We start from the raw sequence: 17,173 nt of genomic DNA on the forward strand, positions 1-17,173 counted from the left end.
TTCTGTCTCTTCAGGTTTTTAAGAAAGCTCCCACACACTTCCCTCACTTCTTCAAGTGTGTGATGGAGTCGTGTCTGTCAGGCGAGCAGCTCGGCCTGCCGCTGAAGGAGCAAACCGTGCTGCTGCTCTTCCTCGATCACTGCTTCAACAGTCTGGTTAGTTACCAATCATTAGCAATAGTTAATAACCTCCTATATTTGCATTTGTTCTGAAAGCATTCACTACGTGACCTGTTGTTTTCTGGGCACATCACTTGGTGGCACTGTTGCCTTGCACAGAGCAAACAGACTGTAATATATGGGTTTTTTAACTGCACTCAAAACACTTCAGAAATGAAACCAAATAGCAGCTCAGAAGTTCATGTGTATGAATGACGGCTTCAATTCAAAGCTGCTTTCGTCTATTTTTGGGCTGCTGCTAATTTGAGGCACGGTGTCTCCCCACTCTGAAGCAGATGGTGCATTTGCATTGTTGATGAGATTGTCTGGTGTTTGTATGCTAATCATGTACATTTCTGCTTACGCATGCACCGTGGAGGAAGGCTGTCGGTTTGAGTAGCAATAGAAATGGCCATCATAGGCCTATAATGTCCCTGATTAAATGTTAGAGATGCTGTGGTCAGAGAGCATCCACCATGAGTTAACTCTGCAATCTCAAACAGACTAAAGTCATGATGAGCTGAATGAATGCTTTCTATAGTGGAAGTACACATGCTGTGAGAGGAGCCAGTGCAGAAAATTACACCTGTAGCAAATTTGTAAGAATTTTTATCTGTTTGGAAATAAATGCAATGTGCAATATTTTTTCACATACAGAAAACAAGACAAGTCGCATTAGTAAGTGGCAGGAGCACAGGGGCTTTGATGATGCTGCAGCGTTTGATTTGAACTATATAGTGATTGCATCCAGTGATCAGCAAAAGCAGTAACTACAGCAACACTGAAACTGAAAAACATGTCTTTTAAAAGCTCTGTATTCATTTGAAGTAATGTGATATGAGGTTCGGCTTCATCCCTATTAAAACAGAACTAACGGAAGATATTTTTCTGTTTCTTTGTGACTACAGGAAGTGGACTTGATCCGTGAGCAGGTGCAGAAGCTGGTCTCTATGCCCATGTGGATGTGTCTGCTGCCGGTGAATATTACTGCGTCGCGCACATTTCCTATGTGTCTTATATTAGCTTTACATCCTGCTGTCCATTACATCTGCCACATTTTACAAAATGCATGTTACAGTACAAAAACTCAATATTATACTCGGTTATTGCATATTTCACGCATTATTACATATAATTTTCATTTCGTGCGTTACTACATATTTCATGCATGGCCACTGTTTGAGATGTTTGAAAGTGACTCCAGATTTTGTGGTTATTCAGACGAGACTGCAGCAGGAACTGAAAAAGGTCCCAAAACTGCAGAAGTTCTGGAACCTCATTAAAAAGAACTATGAGAAGATGGACCCGCAGGATATGGAGCAGTAAGAAACAGCCTCACGCCTCATAAACCTGAAACACCTCAAAACAATGTCCTGTGAGTCTCATGAACTGTGTTTTCACAGAACTAAGAAGGAGCGCACCTTTCTCGCTTCCCTCATCAAGAAGTTCCTGGTGGTGCTCATGTCCATCCCTGCAGCAGGTAAAGCTGTTTATTCACACCGGCGATTCTGTGTGATATTCTTTATGGAGTTGATTGATTTTGTTTATGCTTCACTCTGTACATGTTGGGTTTGGTTTGAGGTTGGTTAAAAAAATTTGTTTGTTTCTGAAAGAAGTCTTTAATGTAGGGCTTCACGATATATCGTTTCAGCATCGATATCGCGATATGCAAATCCGCGATAGTCACATCGCAGGATGTGCGATTTTTAGTATACTGACCGTTATACTGATCGTTTTCACGACAGCTATCGCATCACGCCACCCCGCGACGCACTGTCTTCACTGGACGCGAAAAAGCGACCGTTGCAAATCCTTTGAACTTTGTGTCAGTACGTCATAAAAAGAACGAGGGATTTACTCGCAAGGATTTGCCGTGTCGCGCCGCATCCAGTGTAGACGGCATCACTGATTATAATGGGTTCTATTGTATTTTGTCAGCGCCCTTTGTAGACACGGTGAGAGTCACTCAGATATATGTGAACACTGAATTCCATTCAGTTCCGTGTTTATTTGTGCCTGAAATGACACATACGCGCGAAACTGTCAAAATGCATGTCTCTGCAAGTATCCTTGTAAACACAGTTGCTTATGGCTTAGGTGAAGGTAAAAAATTGATAAAGAAAATGGATAGTATGCTCACAGCAGTTTAATGTTCCCAAGGCTTTCAGTGTCATGAATGTTAATCAAACAGCAAAACACAGAGAAAAATCACTTTTGTAGCTTTAACAGATTTATTAGATTTAATTTATACAGTGTTATTTTACATTTGATTATTCAACCAGTATACCCGAATACTGTTAGACTTACTGGAAAAAATATAAAGCACTGTTTATTTATTTTATATCTTTGTTCTATTATATTTATCTATGTTTGTAATTTGTTCATTTTTCTATGCTGATTTACTCATCTACAATATTTTTTTTCCAAATAGAGCTTTTCAAGTCATCTGGAGTTTTTTTTGTTGTTTTTTTTCATATCGCAATATATATCGCAGAAATACAAAATATCGCAATGTGAGTTTTTTCCAATATCGTGCAGCCCTACTTTAATGCTTACAAGACTGGATTTATTTGGTCACAAAAAAACAGTGACAACTGTAATATTGTGAAATATTACAATTTAAAATAGCTGTTCTGTTTTAACTCTGTAAAGCCTAACGTAAGAAATAAGTCAGAAAATTCGAATCTTGCATGTGTGTTTTTTTGGAGTATCATATTTGATATCAGGCTTTTATGGCTCATATAGTCTGATATAGTGAGAATATGGACAATATGGAGCTCGTACTTGAAGATATGCACAAAAATATGAAATTTTGTGCAGATGCTGATATTTACATGATGAAATTCTGATGCATGTAATTTAAATCAATGAGGTCTTTATAACAGTACAGCAGATACTTACATAAAATGATATAAATATCAGTTATCAGTCACTCTATATCTGCAATAATATGTTTTAGTAAACTAAGATTTAAATGATCAAACATGCAATGCAATCCAATGATGATTGAGAGATGAGCAAATAAACGTTCCTCAGATCAGATTTGAGACACACTGAATTTTCTAAAAAATGATTGATGGATAATCAAGTAAAGCCGAGCTGCTTCAGTCATCTGGAAATATTGCTAACAATATCAAAGTTATTCTTACGTTTACTTAATAAAAATCTGTAAGAATTTGACCGCAAAAAGACACATGAAGCACTAGCTGAAGGTGACGTTTGGACAATTACACTAAAAGAGCTTTTACTTAAGTACTTGCCTACATTTGTGCTACAAGATAAGATGTGGCTGATTTCTGTTAACCATAAGGCCTTCCTGCCACCCCTCAGGCAGTGATTTATTTCTGCTTTGAATATCTCTCCGTGTTTTCACCATCCTGTGACGTGACCCAGCTTCAGAGCAGCTGATGCTCGCCCGCGGGCGCCTCTCACCGCTCCGCTAACACAGACCGACGTGCCCTCCTCCCGTCATCCACCTGTTCAGGCCGGAGATGGTGTGACACGCAAGAGGCCAGCGCATCCTGTTTATGAGACCATCATAATACTGTCACTCTCTCTCTTCACTGCTTTTCCCTCCGAACCCAGATCCACCGTCCACCCCAGAATGCCGTGCCTGTCTGTCTGTGTGAAATGAGGTGTGTCATCACTGCTTTAATGTGTGTTTCATGGTTCATGTTGCTCTAGGCTCCGTCTCCATGGAGAAGGTTCACTACTGTGAGAGATTCATTGAGTTCATGATTGACCTGGAGGTGAGTTGCCATTCCAGCATTTGTTCTGATGCTACTTTCGGTTTTTCTCATTATGATAAAGTCAGCATGAAATGAAAATTCAAAATGCATGTTATAGATCTTACTGTGAACAATTAATCCTTGCATTTGTTTCCTTTCTAAACATTTTTGACCTTGTGATGTTTTGTTTTAGTTGTTGCATTTTTGAGTGATATGGCAACATTCCACTTTTTAAAAAAAAATCTTTTTATGACACAAAGAGAGAGAGAAAAAAGTGATTATAATAATAGATGTGTGTGTTTGTGGAGGTAGTTATATACAGTGGGGCAAACAAGTATTTAGTCAGCCACCAATTGTGCAAGTTCTCCCACTTAAAAAGATGAGAGAGGCCTGTAATTTTCATCATGGGTATACCTCAACTATGAGAGACAAAATGAGAAAAAAAAATCCAGAAAATCACATTGTAGGATTTTTAAAGAATTTATTTGCAAATTATGGTGGAAAATAAGTATTTGGCCAATAACAAAATTTCATCTCAATACTTTATCTACCATTTGTTGGCAATGACAGAGGTCAAACGTTTTCTGTAAGTCTTCACAAGGTGTTCACACACTGTTGCTGGTATTTTGGCCCATTCCTCCATGCAGATCTCCTCTAGAGCAGTAATGTTTTGGGGCTGTCGCTGGGCAACACGGACTCAAAGATTTTCGATGGGGTTGAGATCTGGAGACTGGCTAGCCACTCCAGGACCTTGAAATGCTTCTTCTGAAGCCACTCCTTCGTTGCCAGGCGGTGTGTTTGGGATCATTGTCATGCTGAAAGACCCAGCCACGTTTCATCTTCAATGCCCTTGCTGATGGAAGGAGGTTTTCACTCAAAATCTCACGATACATGGCCCCATTCATTCTTTCGTTTACGGATCAGTCGTCCTGGTCCCTTTGCAGAAAAACAGCCCCAAAGCATGATGTTTCCACCCCATGCTTCACAGTAGGTATGGTGTTCTTTGGATGCAACTCAGCATTCTTTCTCCTCCAAACACGACAAGTTGAGTTTTTACCAAAAGTTCTATTTTGGTTTCATCTGACCATATGACATTCTCCCAATCCTCTTCTGGATCATCCAAATGCTCTCTAGCAAACTTCAGACGGGCCGGACATGTACTGGCTTAAGCAGGGGACACGTCTGGCACTGCAGGATTTGAGTCCCTGGCGGTGCAGTGTGTTACTGATGGTAGCCTTTGTTACTTTGGTCCCAGCTCTCTGCAGGTCATTCACTAGGTCCCCGTGTGGTTCTGGGATTTTGCTCACAGTTCTTGTGATCATTTTGACCCCACGGGTGAGATCTTCGTGGAGCCCCAGATCGAGGGAGATTATCAGTGGTCTTGTATGTCTTCCATTTTCTAATAATTGCTCCCACAGTTGATTTCTTCACACCAAGCTGCTTACCTATTGCAGATTCAGTCTTCCCAGCCTGGTGCAGGTCTACAATTTTGTTTCTGGTGTCCTTTGACAGCTCTTTGGTCTTGGCCATGGTGGAGTTTGGAGTTGGACTGTTTGAGGTTGTGGACAGGTGTCTTTTATACTGCTAACGAGTTCAAACAGATGCTATTAATACAGGTAACGAGTGGAGGACAGAGGAGCCTCTTAAAGAAGAAGCTACAGGTCTGTGAGAGCCAGAAATCTTGCTTGTTTGTAGGTGACCAAATACTTATTTTACCGAGGAATTTACCAATTCTTTAAAAATCCTACAATGTGATTTTCTGGATTTTTTTTCTCTCATTTTGTCTCTCATAGTTGAGGTATACCTATGATGAAAATTACAGGCCTCTCTCATCTTTTTAAGTGGGAGAACTTGCACAATTGGTGGCTGACTAAATACTTTTTTGCCCCACTGTATGTACATGAAATACAGTGGTGGCCAAAATGATTACAACACTAGTATTTTCAGCAGCTAAAAAATGGTTTTAAGTCGGTTGTTTCTATCTTTTGCTGTAATCTGTCAGTAGGAAATATCAGTTTACATTTCCAAACATTCACCAAAATATGGAAATAACTGACTTCAAACCATTTTTTAGCTGGTGAAAATACTAGTGTTCTAATAATTTTGGCCACCATCGTATATACATAAAAAAAAAAAAAAAGTCACAAATTAACATTACATTGACATTAGACTTCAGTCTGGTAACGTATGCAGGACTTCATCCTCTCAAACCCCGCCCCTTGTGTTCATCTGCCTCCACTTTTGAGTGACACACCCGCATCTTAACAGCCAATCAACAGCTGATGCATAGAAATAAACCCCGCCTTTACTTTTCTAATATCCATTACATTCGGATGTGCATCTCAATACAGCAGAAAAAATCTGTCACTTTATCCATTGCTTCGCGTCTTGAGCATATTTCTAACCTTGGCCGTCTTTGCCAGGCTCTCCTCCCGACGCGGCGCTGGTTCAACACAGTGTTGGATGACGCTCATCTGGTGGTCAACTGCCAGCTGTCTCACCTCACCGACAGGGAGAAAGAGGGTCACCTCTTCTGCCAGGTACAGCACTGAACACGCGCTTCCTCTGTAGTTAGTCGCTTGGTCAAATTGTGCATCCATGCAAACAAGCACAGCAAACCTGGATTTTTATAGTTTTTAAATGGCAAACGCAAAAAAAAAAAAAATCTGTAATTTTTTTTTTTCCAAATTGTACAGCCTTTTCAACCACCTGCTAAAATTTGTTAAAATTGAGGATTTTTCAATTATTAATTTAACTTATGATTATTACAATAGCGCCTTTCTGCAAACGTAAGGATGCTTTACAATAGTAAGACAAAAAACATGACAGCAGGCCTAAGCACAAGCATAAATATACACAGGGTACGGAGACTATTAGACGTAGAGAAACTGAACTATTGTAATCATTGTTTGTTGTTGTTACTGTATTCAGCTCCTGGACATGTTGAAGTTCTACACTGGCTTTGAGATCAGTGATCAGACAGGAAATGCGCTCACACAGAAAGAGATGACCACACTTCACTACGACAGAATCACCTCTCTACAGGTAACCCATCTCACACACACCCTCATCAGTCTATCAGGGGTCCCATACTCATTTAAGGGATTTTTAAAATAGTGAATTTTCAAGAAGTACTGATCTTGAAAAATCAAGGGAAAATTATGCCATTTTGTTGCACAAACACATTTGTCAGCAGCTCTTCGTTTCTTTGACAACCATTCACCGGTTTGACAGATTGTGATGCATTTCCACAATAATTCAAGCGTTTTAAGATTTGTTTTTATAGTTTCATAAAAATACAGTGTACATTTATAACACTATGCTTTGTGTAATGTTAATCTGGCAAAAAACCTATCAATTTTATTTAAATGTATTTATTTATTGCAGTTTTTAAAAACAGTCTATTCCAATCACTGAGTGCATCAAACAAAGTGGTTTTGTAATTTAAGTGAATTCATTTTAAGAATAAAAGTTAATGAAAGTTTGGGAGTGAAAATGATTGAAAAGGATTTAAGTGATTGAAAAGCCATAGAGGTTCGTTGGTTAAAAAGATATGCACTGTATTTGACCTATAAATAACTAGTAGTGTCACTAGTATGTATTAATATGTAGTATGCTATGCTCCTTTACCTAAATTAATATCTTAAAGGGGTCATATGACGTTGCTAAAAAGAACATTATTTTGTGTATTTGGTGTAATGCAATGTTTATGCGGTTTAAGGTTCAAAAACACATTATTTTCCATATATACTGTACATTATTGTTGCGCCTATATGCTCTGCCTTTCTGAAACACGCCGATTTTTACAAAGCTCATCGTTCTGAGAAGCGAGGCGTGCTCTGATTGGCCAGTTATCCAGTGCGTTGTGATTGGCCGAATACCTCAAGCGCCCCTCACCGTATTGTGATGCCGTGTCCCGGCGCGACGACACAAAAACAATAAAACCCATTATAAACGAGGCATTTGTTGCATCCAGTGGGGACATAATTACTGATTATAATGACTTATACTGTCTTTTTATGTGGCGCGATGCACTACTCTACACTGCTCAAAACTCGCGTTTGAATAGTCAGTAGCAAATTCTTTAAATATGAAAACATACTTACAGGCTGTGAGTCAGAAGCGCCAGACTGCCCTTGCGAAGTTGGAATTGCCCCACTTTATAGAAACAGCTGGCATTGTAGGCTACTCTCCTGCCAGGTTCAGGAAATAGTCCTCTGTAAAATGTGCTGCACACACTCAAATATTTGGGTTGAACTGTTCTGGAACAGTGTTGTAAATATAACTTAACCACTGATTTCTAGTTATGTCCTCTTTTGGAAACCCAAACAAAGTACTTTCGCTTTCACAATGAAACGCAGCGTCTCCAGGACATGGCGCCGGCGGCAGCAACAATACTACAGCGAGAATAATAGTTCCGCCTTCTTTCATTGCGTAAATATTTGGGCGGTGTTTTGCAAATCTACCCACACTGTGATGTAGACATGTGGGGGCGTTTAAATGAGCTGTTTTAGGGGGGCGTGGACAAGTCTTAACTTTTATAAAGAATATCTCTTTGGGTTTGAGACTTTAGTCTTTGCAACTTCAGGGATCTTATATATGCACAAACAGCTGTAACACTCCAAAGACAAAGGAAAACTTGAAATCGCATCATATGACCCCTTTTAAAAGCATAGAACCCACAAGTAGATGATCCAAAGCCAGTGGTCTGATGTTATATGCAACACTCAGGTTCAGTAAGGAAAAAGTTGGTTCCCACATCATCTTTGATGTATCAGTAGCCACCTGAGTCTGTTCTGTAATAGTCATATGGTTTGTGATGATTCATTGCTCAATGATAATTAAATCTGTCAGATGTTTCAGAAGTTCTGTGACTGTTGTTTGTTTTTCAGAGAGCAGCGTTTGCTCATTTCCCTGAGCTCAATGATTTTGCCCTGTCTAATGTGGCCGCCGTGGACACGCGGGAGTCCCTCAACAAACACTTCGGCCATCTCAGGTAAGTGACGGCAGTTAAATGTTATGTGTTATCTCTTTATAGAGAGAGAGAGAGAGTGAGATACGGCCCATTAGATTAATGGCTCCTGCCAGAGCTTGATGATAAAGTCTCTTAACTGCAGACAGGGTTCCCACAATCAGGAAATTTTAGGTTGTACTCACACTAGGCACGGTTGCCTTGAACCGAGCCCGAGCGTGATTGTCCCCCCTCCCCACTCCCCCGCTGGCCTGCGCTCACATTGCACTTTATGTTCCGGGCCGGAGCACGCTTTATGCAGCCTTCACGTGCTATCGGAATTACCAGAAATACAAGTTTTCTAATCAGAAATTGGACATGAACGGCCTCTCAAAGCGTATTTACTACTCAGAGATTATTTTGATACTCGAGTTTCCGAGTTAGGCGGGTCATAAACTTTAAACATGTTGGAGGGGACAACGATTGCTGCTGTCAATGCTATTCTTTATTATTCTTTTTTTCTTTTTTTTTTTTTTTACAACTACACCTTGTCTTGTCGTTAAAGTAGTGTCTATTTATATATAGGCATTTGAAGCATATTGTATGTATTATAAATAGAGAAATAAGCATGTAGCTATTTGCCCGAAATTCCAGAATCGTATCAAGCTGACTATCTAGCTCAGTTAATGTTTATGGTTATCAACCAATGGAATAATACATTTTATTCTTTCCGACAACAAATCATTTGAATGCAACGAGCTCGTAATCACGACTTCATAAGTGGGGAATAGCACGTGAAGGCAGCATATGATGCAACTGTGTGGTTTATTATTTTGAGTCTTTGGGACGCGGTGACACACGGCCCTCTCACAATATATTGCTTAACAGATCTATTGCTTTTGCAGCTCAGAAATGTTCACGCAATCATGCTGCACATATCAGAAGTCCCTACTGAACCGTGCTCTGGCCTACCTCTTCCAACCGTGCCAGGGCTGGCTAAATTAACGGCGCGGCACGGAGCGATCACACTAGTCAAACGAACCACACTTCAGGGGTCAAACGCGCTCGGGCACGGTTCAAAGCACCTAGTGTGAGTACACCCTTAGACTGGTGTTTCCAAAATAGGACTACAACTAATGATTATTTTAATTATCGATTAATCTGTCAATTATCTCTTAAATCTGTTATTTTTAAAAATTTCTAAAAAAAATCCTTATTCCATATCCTGCCCAATGTTGTCCTCCTAACAACATGTTTAAAGAAGATTTGTTTGTATTCAGAATGAGCGTTTATGCAAAATGGTTGACATGAATTTTATTATAAAATCCAAACACTAAATGTGGTTTTGGTGCTCTTTAATATGGTGTGACAGATCGCTGTAGCGTCTCAAGCAGCACTTGAGACGCTACAGCACAGAACCGATATCTCTTCCTCTTCATTACTAGTTAAAGCACAAAATAAACATGAATGAACATCAGAACGTATTTTGTATGTTGGAAGAAACAGTACAACTTGCTGAAATGCATCATGTCTCGTAATCATCATTTTATAACACATATCGTATGTTCTCAGAATATTCTTATGTCAGGCATTTCTTTTTATCCGAATATTTCATTAACCAAGATACTGAGAACATTACAAATAAAGAAGTTAGTGGCTAATAGTTGGGACTTTTAAATTGTGAATTGAAACTTTTTTTTTTTCAGGTTGTGTATGATATTTCTGGCAAATGTTAGATAAGTTACATACCACATGTGCAAAATAATGCAGATGCCTTCTTGAGCTGCTTAGAGGTGGAGTGGGCTCTGAAACGGCTCTGTGCGCTTCTGTTCGTTTGTGGCTCAGTTTTGTCTGTTTTTCTTTCTACTTATAGTCCAAATACCCTCCACCGGGTGTCAGCGTACCTTTGTCTCCTCCCTGAGCTTCCTGATGGAGAAGATACATCCTACGATAAAGAATTCCTTCTGGAGCTACTGGTAGGGACATCTTAAAATATCACAAGTATATAAAAGTGTTTAAGTTTTTTCTGCTGTGCTTTGTTTTGGCCAGTTTCTAATGGCGCTCTTCCACTGCATGGTACGTCTCACTTTTGGGGGGTTTTCCACTGGGTACAGTACCTGGTACTTTTTTTAGTACCACCTCGGCCAAGGTTCCAAGCGAACTGTACCGTTACCAAAACATGACGTGTAAACTCTGCTGATCACTGATTGGCCGGAGAAAATCGTCACTGCCTGCGTCATTGAACTTGCGGCACGAGACACAACAGACCTGCTAGATTTAAATCAGCACAGCCAGTGAAGGATCGAACGCAACTGTTTTGAATGAGTGCACCTTTCTTTTAACAAAGAAAAAATGTCTGTTGAGGAAGTACAGATGTTCCTCTCATTGATAGCCGAGGAGTGGATTCAGGGAGAGCTTTATGGCACGACGTGGAATGAAAAAGTTTTTCGGGGGTCACGGCAGTAGAGGCGGCGCAACTATAACGGACACGTAAATAATCCTGCCCACTCTAAAGCGGTACTAAACTGCAGTGAAAATGCAAACCGAGCCATTCTGAACCGTGCCGAGTCGTACCACGCAGTGGAAAAGCGCCATAAGGCAGCACCAGAATGCATTAAAACAAGCTTGCCAAAAAAAAAAATCAAGATGTCAGGGGAGTTGAGAGAAATGTAGACTGTAAATATGTTTTGTTCAGTACTGATAAGTCATTAAAAAAAAATTGGCTTATCTAATTTAACAGTAACACATGGCACATTATTGTGACCATTATTGTTTAAAGCATAGGACATAGCTTCACACATTTCTGATTGAGAACATTTTGTCACATTCACACAATTCACACAAACAGCTATTCAAACCATTTTTTCCAGCACATATGTTTGTCACCAGACATCTAAATGAGCATAGGAAAGTCTTCAGACATGCACAGAGATGATGTCAAAAGACAATGTTCCTGTTTCCCAATAGATAATGCATTCTTGCAAGCATATTGTGTTTATATGTACTCAAATGCTATAAAAATGCACTCTAGGGGATATTCTGGGTATTTTAAACATGCATTTATACCATATGTGCATTTTCACCAAAATTTTTGATATGCAGATTTTGTCCTGCTGAAAAAAGGTCTTGCTTTCGTTGTTTCGTTTTGACCCATGTAATCTTGTATTCTAACCAGAATTTTAGATGCCAGTGAAATTTGACAATTCTAGATTCCAGTTTTGATACCACAGTAAAAACTGCTAGCCTAACTACTAATATAAAGTTCAAACATTTTTAAAGGCAAGTGAACAATCCTTAATAAAACTAGAAAAAATAAACGCATTGCAAGCAATAGAACAAAGTAAGCAATGTTTTCAGGTTTTTCTGGTGGGTCTAACAGTAGTGCAGACATTTAGTAATCAAATGTAAAATAACAGTCTTTCACTGTATAAATGAAATGTAGATTAATATAAGTTATTTGTCAAGTGCAGGGAGAGATTTTCTTTTAGTCTTTTGTTGTTTGATTATTAGGGGTGTGACGAGACACTTATCCCACAAGACGAGACATGAGACTGGGTTCACGAGAATGAGACAAGATTTTTAGACTTAAAAAAAAAAAAATCCTCAGTGATGAAATATATAGGGAAAAATAGTCTTTTATTAAACTGAAAAACACAAAATGCAAAAAATGTAGTTGCATTTTGAAATCAACTTGTACTTTATGAAATTAAACTTAATTATATGCAATAATAAACATGTAAACTAGAGCTGCACGATTCTGGATAAATTGAGAATCACAATTTTTTTTTTAATAAATTGGAGATCACGAATCTCACGATTCTGAGAAAGAAAGAAAAAGAATAGAAAACTAAACAAAATAACGTAATTTACTAGTGGTTCTGACAAAATGTTCATTGCTTAAGTCTTTTAAAAATATATATTCATTTGAACAAAATAAAAATAAAAAATTCAATGAAGGAGTCATTGTCTCACTTCATAAAGACTTGTTTCACTATTGGAATCTCTTTGAATGAATGATTCAATGACAAATACTTTTTTAAATGGGTTGTCGCCACCTCCTGGCGGAAGATAAGCGTTACAATACATACAAGTGTTAAGATACTTTCGTTTTGATCGCTACTGTAGACAATAAGTGTTTATACCCAAACTATAAACTTTTATCCCAGTAGTTCTGTTATTTGCATGTCTGTAACACAGAAATAATGATGCGTGGTTGAAAAGACTGTTTGTGTTGCTCTTTCTGGATCAGCAGCAGCATGAATGGAGATTTGAATGTTTTTAACACCTGTTTCACATCGTAAGCGTCAGTGGAGCGTGAGCAGCGCATGTTTTGTCGCAGCCCATATCAGTGAATGACAGCGTTCACATCGGAAGCGTGATGATGGCCAACCCTCTGATTCATTAACATGGGCAGCGACACAACGTGCTTCTCACGTTCCACTAACACTCGCGATGTGAAACAGTCGTAATAGACATAGCTGAATTGTTGTCATTCAGGAATAAGATCTTGTGGGTGTTTGAATCAAGATTGCAAGTTTTTAACGATTAATGGTGCAGCTCAAATGTAAACACTGCAAAATGTTTTGCGAGGATATAGTCACGTTCTCGCAAGACCAGTCAGATCTCGTGCCACAAGATCTAGTCACATCCCTATTGATTATCATTAATAACAGCTGGTAAATTAGGCTGCTGTCATTTTAAGAACTAAAGCGCTAATATACTTATACACATCCGATTTCTTTCTTGACTATTTACATTAGACATAACCGAGAGTGTTTAGGAGGATATTTGCCAAGATGGGTATTTTGACATAATTGGTTTGGATTTGTCCTGAAAGAGATCTCAATTCAGCGTTAGAATTACCGAATGGTGTTCTTTTTCACGTCGTCTTGCACTTGATTGGTTTACATCGCTTGAATGTTTAAGACTTGTGCATAAACTTTCGTGACAATGGTTCGGTCAGCTGTCCCGAGTGTCTTTCACACTGACTCCAGGTCATCAGGTTGTCCTTATTGTCGAGCCCTGTAGTGGTTGACGTGAGGAGCACTATTTGCCCATTAGGTTTGAGAGACCGTGCTGCAAATGTAGTTTTTCTAAGCTCAGCTGACAGAGATGTAGTGTTGGGGGACAAACGTGTTTAAAAGGTTTTCTGCTTGCTAAGTCCTCAATTTGTAAGTGCTTGAGGCTGGGGGCTGTAAATGGCTTTAATTCTCACTCTTATAGTGTATTTTAACCTCTGCTGCAGATGTTTAAATGTTTCAGGCCCATCGGTGGTCTTGCTTCGGCGTGTTTTAATTATTCCTCCAAATCTCATCAAGAACTCGTGCATTTCCTCTTTAATGCTGTCGCTGTGTTGATGGAGCCAGTGTCAGGCGGTCATTTGTGTGTTGAGCAGCTGAAATCTGGTTATGTGCATGTGCTGTGGCCCACAATGGAGTCAGAGCAGGTCGCAAACCAGATAAAACACTTAATTAAGCTTCAACAGGATAAGCTGCCCAAACACTCCTGATTAATTCATTTGATTTTCTCAAAGCTGCGTCCCACGTGAGCCGCCCAACTCGTTTTCTCATTGAAATTGTTTAATGTTTTCTCAGAAGAGTAGTCTCACAGCGTTAGCTAATTTGAATTTGAGAAAAAACATAATAGAAAGGATTTATAGTCATCAGGAAGTACAGGAAAAGTTTTAAAGGAAAACTTAATTCAGACAATTTATTATGCATGCACTGCGTATATTTATTTTAAGAAGACTGTGGGATTTGCACTGCATAGTTTACGATACATGATACAGGCAACATTTTAAACGAGCAAAATGTGTGTTGGGAAAATAACTCTGTACATCAGACTCTTTCAAAAGATCAAATATCTTGGTTCTGTATGTCCCTTTAAAATGCTTATGGGATGTGATTGGCCCTCTTGCGCTGTGATGTATGTAGCCTACATTTGGCCATCTGCTGTGTTTGAAGTGTAAACCATAATCGCACAGGTTTACCCAGCATGCTTTGTCCAGCAGGCAGATGATTCTGTGGTTACTGGAGGAGCTGGCCAAGACTAAACAAACCCCATGAACCCTTTCTCTCTTCTGTTCAGGTGTCCCGCCATGAGAGACGAATCTCCCAGATAGAACAGCTCAACCAGATGCCTCTGTACCCCACCGAGAAGATCATCTGGGACGAGAACATCGTTCCCACTGAGTACTATTCTGGAGAAGGTGGGCATCTTCACATGAGTTCACCATCTAATCATCATGCTACTATGCCATATACCTTTGCATTAATATAATTAGAGGAATACTTATTTCTCTTTCTTAACTTGTATTACTTTATTTCTTCAATGGAACACAAAAGGAGAAATTTTGAAGAATGATCAGCTCTTTTCCATACAACAACAGTTCACAGTTTATAATAACTAAGTTGCACAGATATATCTATCAGATAAAATAATAAACACCATATAGCTTGATTTCAGCCAGTTGATCAACACACATCATTGTATTATCGCCATAATTTCTTAATGTTAAAGCATTGAGGGATAAAATAACAGTATGACCCTCTGTAATGCAGCTCTGAAATGATTTGTATTGTGATACTAAAACGTTTTACTGTAAAATAGAACAAATAAACGATTTCTTACCAAGATTTGCGCAAAGGAGCGTTAACATTTTAAACTGTATGAGTGTAAAAAATGTAAACTAAAATTTAGTAAAACAGTCTAATACTCTATTTGTTTGTGAATCTGCAGGTTGTTTAGCTCTCCCCAAGCTGAACCTGCAGTTTCTAACCCTGCATGACTATCTTTTGAGAAACTTCAACCTCTTCCGACTGGAGTCCACCTATGAAATCCGGCAGGATATCGAGGACATCGTGTTACGGATGAAACCATGGTTTGTTCTTGGTGTAAACACATTTTAACAAAAGATTTAGGTTTTATAACCAAATGAACCTCTAAAGGCCAGTTCCCGTGACTTGGCTCAGGACTTCATCAAAGGGCGATTTTCAAGGAGGTGTTTTGGTAGCAAGAATGTAGGAAATGTGTATTTAAATGGACAAAATAGTGAAAGAGGATCATTTTAATTTTAATTGGTAAAAATGACATGGAAATTGCTTTGATAATTACCATTATAAAAAGAAAAATGACCTTTAATGTCAAGATACTTGATGTGGATACACACAGGATATATTTTCTAACTTTAAAGTACTTGGAATTATAATTTATTGTCAATTTTGATGCTTGACAACCCCTGTACACCATTTATGCTTACTGTCAGGAAAAGAACGGCATGAGCATCCTTGTTTATGATCTGCCGTGTGTCCCGCAGGCAGTCGGAGTATGGAGGAGTGGTGTTTGGAGGATGGGCTAGAATGGCACAGACCATAGCATCGTTTTCTATCGTGGAGGTGGCGAAGCCAAACATTGGAGAGAACTGGCCGGCCCGCGTCCGTGCTGACGTCACCATTAACCTCAACATCCGGAATAACATCAAAAACGAGTGGGAGGGTAAAGCTGTCTCTCTCTGTCTCTGCAAGCAATTAGCAACGCATTTATAACCTATTCACAACACCCTTGTAAGCACCTAGTAATGTCATGGTTATTTTCATAAATGAAAAACTTAAAGCTTCAGTCCGTAACTTTTTTTGGTTAAAAATGATCCGAAATCAATATTTGAGCAAGTACATAACCAGCCAGTGTTCAAAACTATCGCCTTACTTCAGCCCGATTCACAACGGTTAGCTTATAATTATGTTTTCTAGTTTGAATGGTACGGATAGGTTTTCGTGGGAAATTCGAGCATGGCACTGCGTCATTACGTCACATCTGTAAACATAAAGAAGTTGTCCCGGCTACTAGGCTATCGCATGTGAGGATCCTGCAGGTGGCGGATCGTTTATAGCCTTTTCTCACAGCAGCTAGAATAATTAAATGCATCATTTTGATGGCGGATTATAATCCAGAAAGGATTGTGTGTTTAGGAAACACATGTGAATGAAATTAAATTATATTCCAGTTTTAAATGTACATCTGATTGCTGATAACCTGGGATTACACAAAATATGTATTTTAAAGAGAACCAGTTCTAAGGAAGAATAATTTGCTTTTTGAGTTAAAAGAATTTCTTAATATGAAATTCGAATGGTATGACAATTAGAGATTAGACTGTACAGAAAAAGAAATCTACACGCTAACACACAATACATACATGTTAACGTGAACAAATTGAGAACAAATTATTACAATAATAATAATTTGCACAGTTTGATATGATATGAACTAACCGATTGTTAGATTTAATCACCATTGTAGTGCAATTTATTGTTCAGAATGAAAGTTTTAGGCTTTTT

The 17,173-nt window shown here is 38.9% G+C and overlaps 1 protein-coding gene across 1 annotated transcript in view; it reads left to right on the plus strand.

The window, feature by feature from the left end:
- aqr (aquarius intron-binding spliceosomal factor) overlaps window positions 1-17,173 on the plus strand; it is a 50,857-nt gene that overhangs the window by 2,171 nt on the left and 31,513 nt on the right. Inside the window, exons 6-17 of the mRNA XM_058749119.1 lie at window positions 15-155; window positions 1,067-1,135; window positions 1,380-1,480; window positions 1,562-1,638; window positions 3,843-3,907; window positions 6,310-6,426; window positions 6,818-6,931; window positions 8,779-8,882; window positions 10,711-10,813; window positions 14,925-15,045; window positions 15,576-15,717; window positions 16,153-16,331. Coding sequence (XP_058605102.1) covers window positions 15-155; window positions 1,067-1,135; window positions 1,380-1,480; window positions 1,562-1,638; window positions 3,843-3,907; window positions 6,310-6,426; window positions 6,818-6,931; window positions 8,779-8,882; window positions 10,711-10,813; window positions 14,925-15,045; window positions 15,576-15,717; window positions 16,153-16,331 — 1,333 coding nt within the window. The remainder of the gene's footprint in view (window positions 1-14; window positions 156-1,066; window positions 1,136-1,379; window positions 1,481-1,561; window positions 1,639-3,842; window positions 3,908-6,309; window positions 6,427-6,817; window positions 6,932-8,778; window positions 8,883-10,710; window positions 10,814-14,924; window positions 15,046-15,575; window positions 15,718-16,152; window positions 16,332-17,173) is intronic.

This window comes from Onychostoma macrolepis, chromosome 17 (genome assembly GCF_012432095.1).
Source record: "Onychostoma macrolepis isolate SWU-2019 chromosome 17, ASM1243209v1, whole genome shotgun sequence".
NCBI lineage: Eukaryota > Metazoa > Chordata > Actinopteri > Cypriniformes > Cyprinidae > Onychostoma > Onychostoma macrolepis.